The sequence below is a fragment of the Pteropus alecto genome, unplaced genomic scaffold (assembly GCF_000325575.1).
Source record: "Pteropus alecto unplaced genomic scaffold, ASM32557v1 scaffold52, whole genome shotgun sequence".
Taxonomy (NCBI): Eukaryota; Metazoa; Chordata; class Mammalia; order Chiroptera; family Pteropodidae; genus Pteropus; species Pteropus alecto.
Genome location: NW_006433941.1, coordinates 5089679 through 5102010, shown reverse-complemented (window position 1 = coordinate 5102010; position 12332 = coordinate 5089679). Strand labels below are relative to the sequence as shown.

Below are 12332 nucleotides of genomic sequence, written 5' to 3'. Positions count from 1 at the left end.
GGAATTCTGATGCTGACACAGCACCAAGCTGCCTCAAGAGGCCCTCTCAGTTTCTGGACTGTTTCTGGACTGACCTCGGATTCCGGTGCCTTCAGTACTGCCGTGAAGAATTCCTGACTGCAGGCTGGGAATGGAGGCCAGTGATGTATTAATGAGATGCTGGGTCCCATAGAGTGTGGCATGTGGACAGCTGGATCTGCTCAACTGAGGTAAGCCAGGTCTGCTGCAGGTATCAGAGTCTGGAAACTAGGGAGGAGCCACTCAGGGCTCCTCGCTCAGGCTGGCAGAGAGTACTCATCTTGGCTTCAAAAGCAGCCTGATATCATGGTTTCATGGAGATGAGCTGTTCTTCTGTCTCCTGCACTAGGCTGTAAGCTCTTCCAGAACAGGGATCTCGGCCCATGCATCTCTGTGCTTCTAGGGCTTTGCTCTGCGTTAGGCCCAAAACAGGCCTCCATCTATCCTCTCCCCCAGGAGCTAATGATGGCTTTCGAGGATGAGGGGGGCACGATAAGAAACGGCTTGGGACCAGGTGCAGCCACTCTGGCTGTGTGCATTACTGAAGGACAGAGCCATCAGAGCTGAGCTTTCGCAGGCTGCAAGTGTGTGCCAACAGCAGGGTGGGAGGTGTAGCACTTAGGGGACCAAGACTGATGACAATGCCAAACAAGAATAGCAGCAGCAGGTACGTCATGAAGCACTCAGGCCAGTTAGCCAGGCCAGTCTGGCTCCTGGCCTGTCTACTCAAGAACCCTGCCACTTGCAGTTTACAGTACCCTTTCTCCACTCCTTCAGGGTCACTGCTTCTAAGGGCAGTGTCGCTGCCTTTTTCTACAAATTCCACAGTCATCTGAGATGGGTATGGTAGAGATCTGGTTTCTAGCTCTGGGCCTGGCTGGCCTGGGAAACAGGCCTGAGGCAAGATCTCCTGCAAAAGTCTGGGGGCGTCCCCACAGGTCAGCCCTGCTCCTGGACCCCTTTCTGCCATGATCCCAGATCTGCAGGGAGCCCAGAGGTAGACAGCCCAGTGAGCAACCTCAGCCTGGGAATCCTTAGTGTTCAGGAAAAGGAAAGGAGATTCATCTTCATCTTCATCTCAGTCTCAGGAATGTCAGGGGGGTGGGCGGGGTGGGTAAGATGTGACTAGACAGGCTCCTATGTGCAGGAAAGGTTGAAGGTCCTGTTGCAAATGTTTGTGACGTAATGTTGAGGGAGCAAAGTGATACACAAAATCGTACAAATAATATCATCTCAACTACATTGGAAATAAACATAGTAAAGTCTGAAAGAAAACATATCAGAACAACAGTGGTTACTTGTGGATGCTGGCATTAAAGAATCATTTTCTTCTTTGTACTTCCATTTTCTTTCCATGGCACGTATTCTGCAACTGGTATTTTATAATCAGGAAAAAAATGTTATTAAGAAAAATAAAAAAGAGAAAGCCTGGTATCGACCTCTGACCATTCCTAGGAAGTGTGAGGCTGAGTGTGGGCCTACATGGACTCAGTCTCTCCTTCACTGCTGTATCCTCAGGCCCGGAGCACCGAAAAGATGAGGTCCCCTCACCTGTAGCAACTCCAGATCAGACGAATCCTCCTGCCCAGGGACCATTTCCGTTAACATCTCAGACATGACTTTTGTGTTTCCTCGAACAATGTCCAGTTCGCTCCGCAGCCTAGTAATCTGTTGGGGCCAGGAGAATGGAAGTAGGAAGGATAGGTCAGTCAACCTACACCTGGCTGGTGATAGTTCCACTCACTGTGACATCTAGGTCACACTTCTGAATGAGTACAACAGATGAAGGCTTCTCGTCTCACTCTGGTCTGCATGTGAGATGAATGCAGCTCTGAGAGAGGACTGAATGGGAGAGTGAGGCCACCTCAGAGAGCTCTGGTTTCTAAAGTTTGTCATTGCGGGGTCTGTCCATGACACTGAGGCAGTGCCATGCAGAGAAAGCACATCGAGTCCAGAATGGACCGAGCTGGTTTGCAGTCTCAGCTCTCCCACTACAGAAACTTAAGTAGAGAATTATTCTCTCAGGCCTCTGTTTCTGCTTTTCAAGTGCAAGTGATGGAGTGCATGTGATCCCTTCAGGGTTGGGATCCTTGTTGCGGGACCTGATAGTTAGAGACTCTGGCACCTAGGAGTTTATGATCTAAATGCTATGGTCCTCTGAGAGGCTGGCCAGCATTAACTGTACCTTTCTGGTGTGGCAAGAGTGAAGGAGAAGGACCGAGAGAAGACTACAGGGGAGACCTCCTTCCCATTCGGCACCCTACCAAGGGATAACACGACCCCTTGAAAGCTACCCAACCTGCCCATTCAACAGAGCTCCCCGAAGCCTGGGCCTGGACCATTTCTCTTGCAGCAAGGACACCATAAAAATAGACCTTAACTTCTCTGAGCCTCAGTTTCCTCACCTGTGGAAAGGTGATAATAACACCCATACTTTACAGGGTTGCTGTGACTGATGTGAAAATGCTCACACAGTATCGACGCACACATATACCCAATATTGATTAGGTCCTTTTCCTGCTAGAATGTCCGGAGAGCTGGATTTTGCTATTGCTCTTAACTGCATCTGACCCCTCTCCCCTGCCTCTCCCTGAGGTGCAACCCAGCACTGCCACCTCCTTCTGCAGGGCCGCCCCCATCCTGTGCCAAGCTTCTGGGGCCAGGGGCTCTGCTGGATTGAAGTCTGTACCCTCAGCAAAGGGACAGGGACAGGAGGCCTCGATAAATGTTTATTAGATGGACAGATGGATGAATGGTCAACCAAGGTGATGACCCTCCCGAGAGGCTCCGCTCTGCCTCTTCCTCTGCCTGACGGATGGAAGGCCCGCATCTTGGCTGAGAAGAGGTTTCTGGCCAGGGAGTTCTAGGACTGTAACAGTTAGAAACCACGTGGGCTCTGAAGCCCTGGGGTCCTCTACGTCAGGCTGGCTCCCTGCTTGTTTCTGTTTTCATTTTCCCCCAGGGGCAATACTCTGTTCACTCATCCATTCTAAACCCTCCTCTCCACTGTTCTGGCTGCTGGGAGGGCCCCTCCGGAGCTCCCATGCACATTAATAGGGACTTAGCGGAGGGTCTCGTGGCCATCCAATTTCAAACACATTCACCCTCCCTCTGAGCAGAAGGGGGCACAGTTTGCCCATGGGAGCAGAGGCTGGAGCCAGAGATCTTCTTCCCCAGAGCTCCCCTTGGAAGCCTGATCCTGACCATTCTGAGTAATGAAAAAAGGCAGAGTTCAGGGAAGCAAGGCCCACAGTTAACGTAAACCCCAAGTTTCATCTGTAGGTTTCAACTGCCCCCCCTTAGTAGTGCACATATCACTTAGGTGATTATTATGAGGCCCTCCTTCAGCTGCCCCTCAAGCCCATGGCTGCTCCATGGGGTAAGAAGGAAGGACTACTGCCCTATTCTACTGACAGGAGACTGAGGCTAAATGATCTGCCGAAGCCTCACAGTAGGTAGCAGAGTGGAGACTTAGTCCAGGCCGGTCTGACTTCAGTTCACCTCCTCCTGCTCACACCATGCTCCTTCCTTGGAGCTGGCAGAGTGCTGAGGTGCGCAGGGCCCTGGCATAACACTTCCATTAACCAGACAGAATCGCTTGACTCCTCTGTTTAAATGAGGTTCTGTAATAATGACATTGTTACAGATACTAAATAAGGATTTAAAAAATATAAACATTGGATAGATTTATTTTCAAGTCTGACCAAATCTCAAATTTTAACTAATGGAAATTCTAGAGATTCACCTAAAGACCAGTCTCCACAAATCATCTTTAAAAAATCCAGTTTGGAGTTAAACAGCACTAACTTCTCAGAAAATTACTCATGAAAGGCAGGCGATGTTTGGGATAAAGACAGGAAGAGTACTTCCCGAAGGCCTCCCTGTCTTAGCCTCTGCCTCCACAGGTACCTGGCTGACTGGGTCACCGGCCTCTTATGCTTGTTAGATCGAAACCTCTCTGCATGACACACAGACCTATTCACAACTCCATTCTTGTGCTTTTGGCCTCACCTTCTGCCATAATTTCCTCCCCACTTGGACCCTATACCTGCACCTATTCTCTAAACCATCCACCTGTTATTCCCTAGAGCGCCACGCTTCTCTGTACCTCTGGACCACACCTTGCCTGACAAGGCCCTACTTCAGCTTCAATAACCTCAGCAACACCAGCTTGCACGGCTGCCTTCAAGGCACTGCTCAACTCTGGGCTCAGAGCACTCAGGTACCAATCCTACCACAGTGTGGCGACACTGTTCTGACTGTCTTTACACCTGTCTCCCCCACACAACTATGAGGCCTCAGGAGAGGAGGCTGAATCCTTCCATCTGTGTGTCACTGGCACTTAGCACAGTACCTGGTCTGGGAAGGCCTCTGTACGTGTCTCTTGGAAGAGTGAATGAGGACAGCTGGCTGGCAGCCTATGGCCTAGAAATATGCAAGTACCTGTTCTGAATTGGCTGTGATGGCGCCAGTCACACTCAGAGCCGGGGCCTGTGGAGCGGAGTAGGGAGCAGGAGGAGGCGAAGAATAGGAGCTGGTGCTCGTCCTCTGCTGCGATTGGGACCTGGGCATGGTCGTGGCTGGATCCACTTCAGGGACACTCTGGCACGGCAATAGCAAAGTCCTCCATTCACTTGGGCTGCCTGTGCAACTGGGTCTGGCATCTACCCCACCCACGGGAGCACTTCCCACCACAGCTGCCTACAAAGAGGTGGGGGCCCAGCTTTACTGCTGACCTGTTATGCTCAAGGAAGCCCTCTGCCCCCAGTCTCTCCATCTGAGAAGGGGGTTACCAGTGGCTCCTCCCTCTACATACCTCACAGTCAAGCAAAGCAACTCCGAAAGGCAACAGCGAGAGCACTCGGTGAGAGCTCTGGTCATGGTTTCATTAGGACCACCTAGAGATCCCAGTAGAGGGGGACTGCTATTAAGTTTTGCTACTCATGAATCCTTATTTGGTACCAGAAAATTACATTTTGGCCCTTACAAGTGGACTACTATAAATAGTAATTATGCAATTTACTGAACGTCCTTTGTAATTATAGAAACAACAACACTGTTCTGTGTCATTATTAGAAGAATAAAACAGGTTATGTGTTTATTCCACAAAGCATAGTAAGTGGTTTGGAGGGATCATAATGAAAATACTGCTTTGAAAAACTACAATTCCTTGTGTTTGCCCTTTGGGCATCTCCAATAACATCCTGAACATTGTGTTCACATGAGAGACCTACACAGACATGCTGTCCTTCTTACTCCTGTTTCAAAGATGGGCAAACAGGGGCCAATAAGAAAGATTGTTCTGAGACAAGGTGCCTCTCCCAGACCCTGGAGCTTCCTGGCTCTTCCCCTGGCCAGGGCTGATTCCCAGCCAGTAGTGGTACGTACTAGCTTATCTGAAATTGGATGAATGGTTTCTCCTGCATGCTTTTAATCCTGAAGCACAGAGCTGCCCCATGTTGTAGGAGCTTCAGCGGGAGGCCTCTAAATGGGTTTTCCATGGGCTTTGAATCCTAAGGCTGATGGAATTCAGTGATGTCTGGGGCTGATGCTGAAGATTCATAGCTCAAAATAAATTTCAGATCCATTTGATAATGGCTCTGGATCTATTTAGATCCATCTGAGTAACTTGTACATTTGAAAGAAACAAAAACTGCTCTTTGCCCATGCTCAGTGACGTAGTCAGCAGCTCTGCATTGCCACCATTGAGGTGCTCTGATATCTCAAAGGGGGATGCTGGCATCCCCACACTAGATTTCTGGAGCCTCTGAAAAGCAGGTGCTAACGATCCTCACAGGATGGCTCCGCCCAAGCAACCATTTCCATGAAAAACGTCTGAACTGATCCCTCTATTATATTCTTCCACCGTTAGTGTGGAAACTGGGGGGAGACACTGCTGCCACTTAATCACCAGTCAACCAGCTGTCTCACTCCTGCAATCCCCTTGTTATGAAAAAGAAATGCCCTCAAGCTTTATGAAAGCATGATGACAAGCTGAATAATTCAAATGAAGCGGCAGAAGGGTGGTGGCAGTGGCTTGCCTGTTCTGCAATAGGTCTTCCTAGAAAATGCCAGCTGGAAGCTTACCCGCTGTGGTGTGTGTATGGGAGACAGAGCGTCCAAATCCGCCATGGGAAACTCGACCCCTTTCCTCTTCAGCTCCTCATATATATGCACAACACCTGTGAGGTCAGGACTGCTTCGAAAGGCATCAGCCCAGGCCTGGGAGGATAAAAGAGGTCTATTAGGAAGCCTTTCTCACCAAGGGCTCTCACAGTGCTTGAAAACCCAAAGCAGCCCAGGTCCTCTTTCAGAGGCCAGTGCTCTCCTACACTAGAACGCCAATCACCCTGGCCAAACCTATTCTGTTTCTCTCCTGCCAGCACTGCTATGATGCGGCGGGCAAAAGCTTGGTTTTTAATGGTGCTGTTGAGTGTGAATAAAAACACAAAACTTAATTCAGCATGTAGTATTTTCTTGGAGAAGCTCTGTGGTGCATTCTAAAATGCAGGCATTTCCTTAATATCAAGAAAATAAATTCCTGGTGATGTTTAGCTGAGAGGCATGAAGGGGACACCTCCTTGCTGTGCCTTGAGGCTACCACTGGACCTTGGTCTACAAGCATGTTCACCTCTGTACTCTGCTCCGCAGAGCTCTCATCAGTGGAAGCAGAAATCACAGGCAAATTGAGCAGAAAGGAAAGGAGAAATTGATGTATGACTGGAAATAAAGGCTAACTCTAGGTTTCCTTAGTAGATGAGAACACTAAAGCTGAGACTGCCTAGTCCAGCCCCCGCTCTGACAGGTGAGATGACTGAGGCTCAGGGGTGGGAGTGCCCTGTGCTGCCCACAATGTCAGCACACAGGTGCCCACATTGAAATTCCACTGGAAAGCATGACCACTGTATTCCCTTAGATGAAATCACAACAGAGAGGTAAGACAAATATTGAATAGATTGCAACTCATCACTGATTCATGAAACTCTTCAAACAAATTTTTAAAAATATTCTGTTCTTTGGAAGTTACAAAATATATTTTTAAAAAGAGAAATAAACCCAAAGGGCTTCCCTAATGGGGCCCAGCTCTTCAGAGCTGTCCTGTCACCATACGTACCCAGAGGAGAAGGCAGAGCCTCTGGCGCGCACAGTTCTGCTGCCAATTCTATTGTCTTGAGCATTTAACTGCCTCCCTGGCTCCAGCAATCTGTTCCAACCAATCCCGAGACAGCCACAGAAACTCTATCTCTAACCAGCAGACCCATTTGAAGTTAAAAGGTCAATTTCCCAAAAGCCTTGTTAATTATGACTGATGTATCTCCTTGATCTACTTATTTAATTTGCAGACTCAGGGATTTAACATCCTGCAACAGGACAGCCCCTCTTGGCCAACACTTCCTTTTGGATTCTGAGTAGGCCTGAAGATGCCTGCTGAGGCCTGTCTGGAACACCAGCTGTAGAGCAGCATTGCAGGAGGCCTGTCCCTGGGGAATGCTCCAGAAGCCCAGTCCTCCATCAACTGCTTTGGCTGCAGCCACCTAATTCCAATTCCAGTTGAGTCCTGTAACTCCAGCTTCAAAATGTGTTAACATTTGAATTTAGTGCCTAAACTTTAGCGTCTAAGACTAGTTTCACAGCCTACTATGGGAGGCCGGGGAGAAAAAAGCATGATAGTTTTTCCTGGTGTTGCTTTAGGCCTCTATGTCTATGGGAGGACCAACAGCTTAGGGGACCCCTTTCAATTTATTTTGGTCTCCATCCCAGCTAAATATGAGATAAGAAGAATGAAGATTAAAGAACCATTGCTCTTCTCTCCAGTCAGTGTATAATTCTTGTGCTATGTGTCCAAGCAGCGAGTCAATACGCCCTCTTCTATGGTACCAGGAGAGGAGGAGAAACACATCCCAAGTTGGGCCAATCAGCTTCTCCTCCTCACAGGAGCTTGGTCTGGTCCTGGGGATTTCTGGGCTGCTTTCTGGGTAGGTAAAACTGTCCTCTATAGATGCGGACCCCGGGAGGCAGCCATGTGCCAGCTCAGGACCTGTGCACTTGGAAAGGTGCAGTTGGTGTACTGAGAGGGGCAGACATACAGGAGAGGAGTTAGAGGATTTCCTGATCCCTTCTGTTCCTTCTCCAGGCCCTGTCAAACTCCAGGGTTGTGGGAAGCCCTGCCTTGTTATGACATACTCTCCTCTTTGCCTAGGCAAGCTGGAGTTGGCATCTGTTATTTGCAACCAAGCAGTTTTGACTAATCCACACCCTTCCCACCAGCTGCTATTTCAAACCCCTGTATAGAACCCCTGTGCAGTTTAGGTGAGGTGGCTGCTAACAGAACATATGTTCATGGCAATATTCTCTACTGAACAAGATTCTGACGCCAACAGGGGAATGCGGAGGAACCTTTAAAGGAACAGTCCTATATGCAGAAACACAGAAGTAGAAGAAATTTAGAGATGCTGTGGGACTTTAGCATCTTCCTAGGACAATGCCCAAATACATGTGCTCCTGTCTCCACCAGGTCATACCTTTGAAGGCACACATCGAGTTTCACCCTTGCACAGATAAGGCAGTCAGTCAACATTTGTCAAGTTAGACTGAATTTAGTCCTCACAGTTACTAAGCAGCCTTATTGTCATACTTCAGAAAACAGAGGAAGATGGCCACTTAGGCTGTCAACAAACGGAGGTGACAGTGATAAAGCAGGAGCCCCACAACCAACCCAGCTGAGAATGGAGACTCTGCTCTAGGGGAGTGATGGAAAACCTTAGGAGGTCTGGTTCACTCCGAGTCCCCAATCTGAAGCCTGGGAGCCGCAGGGATTGTGCTGGCAAGCTGCCCTATCAGAAAGCAGAGGGACGGGTCAGTGCTGGCACCCTCTGAGGGGTCCCTGTCACAGGCACTGGCTGGTTAATAACTGGGTGGCCACCTCACTGCTCTTTACGTAATTCTCCCTTTTCCTGCCTGTGCCTACAGTGTCATGAGATTGAAAGACCCAGAAGAAGGGCTAACGAAGAGAAAAAAAGAGAGAAAGTCATGCTTTTATCCTCTTGGTTCCTTTTAGATTATATACCAAACCTCAGACTAAAACGTTATACAAACATGAACATATCCTATTCATTTCTGTACCGCTCAAGTTTTGACAGTTTTAAATCATCAAATTTCAGATCAATAAATAATTACCGATTTAAACTATGGTTCTGTTCTTTGGATAAAGTAAAGTTTCTGTCATGTTCTGCTTATGGCCCTGGACCAGACTTTGTGTTCCAGCGACAGAGTCCCCAGATAGCTGCCGGTCCACACAGAATCTGATCAAGGTCAGCCACCAGGTCTCTGACACCTTCTGAGAACACAATACCTCCAGTTTCTCCTACCGCCCCCCACCCCACCACACCCACACCCCCATCAGCTTACTTTCTTCAATAGAAAGAAAAACTTTCAGTGGAAAGAGTATTTTTAGACTCTATTGCTGGGGCAGAGGTGGTGGGGGAGCGCAAATGGGGAAGAGAAGCAGTAGAGGCATGGTCACAATGAGGTTACTTTATCAGGATGATATCACTTCTGTTTCTGAAAATAATTTCAATGGAAGGCTGAGGGATGGCATAGAGTGGGAGTATCCTTCTTGTCTTCTCAATAAACAGGACTTAGCATGAGGAAACAGAAAGTAATGCAACCATGGGATCATAAGTAGGGTAAAAGCTAAAAGTTGTGGGAAGTTAGAAGGCCAGGAGTGAGAGAGTTGGCAGGTTGCTCATAAGGTTGCTCTGCTCTCAACATCTTTCCTCCCATGCTACCAAAGAGACAGGCTCCATCTCAAAAGGTCAAACACCCACAGCGGGGTAGGCCCACTGAGCCCTCACACCTGGGTCGGGTAAAGGCTTCCAGAATCATACTCCCTGAGGGCAGAGCTAGTACTGACCCAGCTCCACTTCTTAAAAGCTGGGCTCAAAAGAGAACCAAGAAATGTCCTGATAATAAGGATGATGAAGAGAATCTGTCAAGAGCTCTGGCACCCATATATTTAGCTGAACCTTTCTTCAGTCTAGCTGGAATTATATGATGGCCTGCTGCCATTCCCAGGCTAGCAAGGAAGCCAGTGGTCTGTCACTCTCACCCCCATTCTTTTCTTACATTTTTTCCCCCTCTTTAGTCTAACCCCCCCCACCCCAACTTCCACCCCTAATCAATGGATGTTGCCGTTTCCCCTTAAGAACTGGATCTCTGAAGGCGGGGTGTCTCCTCCCACACACTCGCAGTGTGTACCCGGGGCCTGGCGCCCCCGGTGCGCTCAGGGGGCTTGGCGCGCCTGGGGCCTGGTGCACCCGGGGTATGGTCCCTGGCTCCACGTGGGGCGCGAACCCAGGACCTTCTGTGTGTAAAGCAGACATGCTACCCACTACACTCTAGAGCCACTCCCCATTCTTTTCTTTTTTTAATTAAAAAAAATTTTTTTAATTTTCAAATATAGTTAGCATGATCCCCCTCCCCCACCAATTCTTGTCTCACAGTGGGAGCAGCACTCTCTCCCAGGGAGGATTATCAGACTCCCTGGGGGACTTGTGCAGTTTTTTAAAGTATATTCAACTTGTAAATAAAATCATCTTCTTTCTCAAAGGGGTTAAAAAAGGTTGACAGGATGCAATACTTCTACATACTCAACAGATAGACTGTAATGAAGAAGATATCATGATTGGTAAGGATGTGAAGCAGCTAAATTCTCATGCTGGTGGGAGAGAACGCTGGTGAGACGGCTGGTGCAAGCACCAGACGAGAGCTCGGGCATTTCCCATCACCCAGCAATTTCACTCCTAGGTATGAGGTTGAACCACATGAAATTGCTAATACTCGACCATTTCTTACCAATGAAGGTGGCAATTTCACATATTCAACTTAATATATACCCGATAAACATGAATATATATGTTTACCTAAAAATATGTGCTAGATGTTCATAGCGGCATTCTTCATAATAGCCTAAAACTGAAAACACCAAGTACCTAACAACAGTGGGAGAGATAAATAAATTATGATGAATTCATGCAGCAGACTCAGCACAGTGATGTGAGCAATGATGTGAGGATACCCAGTGATGAGGTGAGGCCCCACATGCAGTGGGGCCAGACACGCAAACACAACAGAGCCCTGGTGAAGAATTCACAGACGAAGTTTAAGAACAGGAAGAACCCACCTATTCTGTGAGAAGTTATTTGGGTGGTCATCCCAGGGATGTAGGGGTTTTTGGGGTGGGGGTCATATTCTGCTTCATGACATAGGGGCTGGTTACATGGGTATGTTCAGTTTGTAAAAATTTATCAAGTTGTATATGCTCTTTTAATATGCGATTTCCTGTATATATAATTCAATAAAAAGTGAAAGAAAAGAAGAGGCTGATCCTATTTATTCTTTTGTCCACCCTATTACAAAAGCCAATCCACCAGCTCTAAATTCTGCCTGCTTTTCTCCGCATTGGTTAGCCATAGCCAAAGATGAAAGTTCTTTAGGAAGCTTTAAAACCTGGACAGAAAGAACTCTCCCCAGTTAGGTACTCAAGCCCACCTGGAAGTACCCTTACCTAAAGTCCCTTGTGTTTTCCCAGCTGGTCCTGGGAGACTTTGTCCAGTGTATCCTGGTCTGATAGGAGCCTGTGAGGCCCTCAAGGCCCCATCCTGCTCGTCTCTGAGGGCCAGCGCACATGCTGCTGCCAGGCCAGCAGGGGGAGGCATCAGAACATGGGTGTGGGTCACTGTGCTGCTCTGGGCTGATCTCACAAACGCAGGGCTGGGAGCAGAAAGACAGGATTGCAAGCCCCCATTTTATAGATAAGGAGGTAGAAGCCCTGAGAAGTTAAAGTACCTGCCAAGGTTACACAGAGGGTAGAAACACTGCTGGGAGGAGGTAATGACCCTGATGGGACAAGTTTTGGAGGTCAGGGCAGGGTGGGTGGGCTTGGTGTCTCATGGGGAGAGCCATGTGCAACAGCAAGTACAGCCTTTGCTCTCAGCCAGATCCTCACACAGTCAGCAAGGGGGAGCATAGATCATGACCTTTGCCATGACTGTGCTTGCCAGGGGGCAGCCAACTATACCCACTGGGCTTGGTCACAGGAAGTGTTCCTTCCAGGTCTGACTCCAGAGACACCTTGCCTGTGGCCACTGTGGGCTTGCACAGTTCAGGCTGAGATGCCCTATCTTTTGAAAAAAAGTTACTATTCATTTTCCAGACATCAAATACTGGGAGTGTTGAGGTAGGGGAGTATACTGGGGAAGTCCAGAATGAGGGGGTTGTTGGGGATGTAGGTTGGGGTGGGGAGGGTAGGGAGT

At 48.5% G+C, this 12332-nt stretch overlaps 1 protein-coding gene across 8 annotated transcripts in view; it reads right to left on the bottom strand.

The window, feature by feature from the left end:
• Positions 1–12332, bottom strand: part of TOM1L2 (target of myb1 like 2 membrane trafficking protein) — a 127760-nt gene that overhangs the window by 31981 nt on the left and 83447 nt on the right. For 5 of the 8 annotated variants that reach the window (XR_439120.3, XM_025044366.1, XM_006908446.3 and 2 more), the window contains exons 5-7: positions 6106–6240; positions 4462–4620; positions 1570–1686 (exon numbers count right to left, since the gene is read on the bottom strand). Coding sequence is in view for 7 of the 8 variants with exons in the window: in XM_025044366.1 (XP_024900134.1) it covers positions 1570–1686; positions 4462–4620; positions 6106–6240 (411 nt within the window). In the remaining variant the exon portion in view is untranslated. The remainder of the gene's footprint in view (positions 1–1569; positions 1687–4461; positions 4621–6105; positions 6241–12332) is intronic. The other 3 variants (XM_025044364.1, XM_025044365.1, XM_006908449.3) reach the window with 2 other exon arrangements.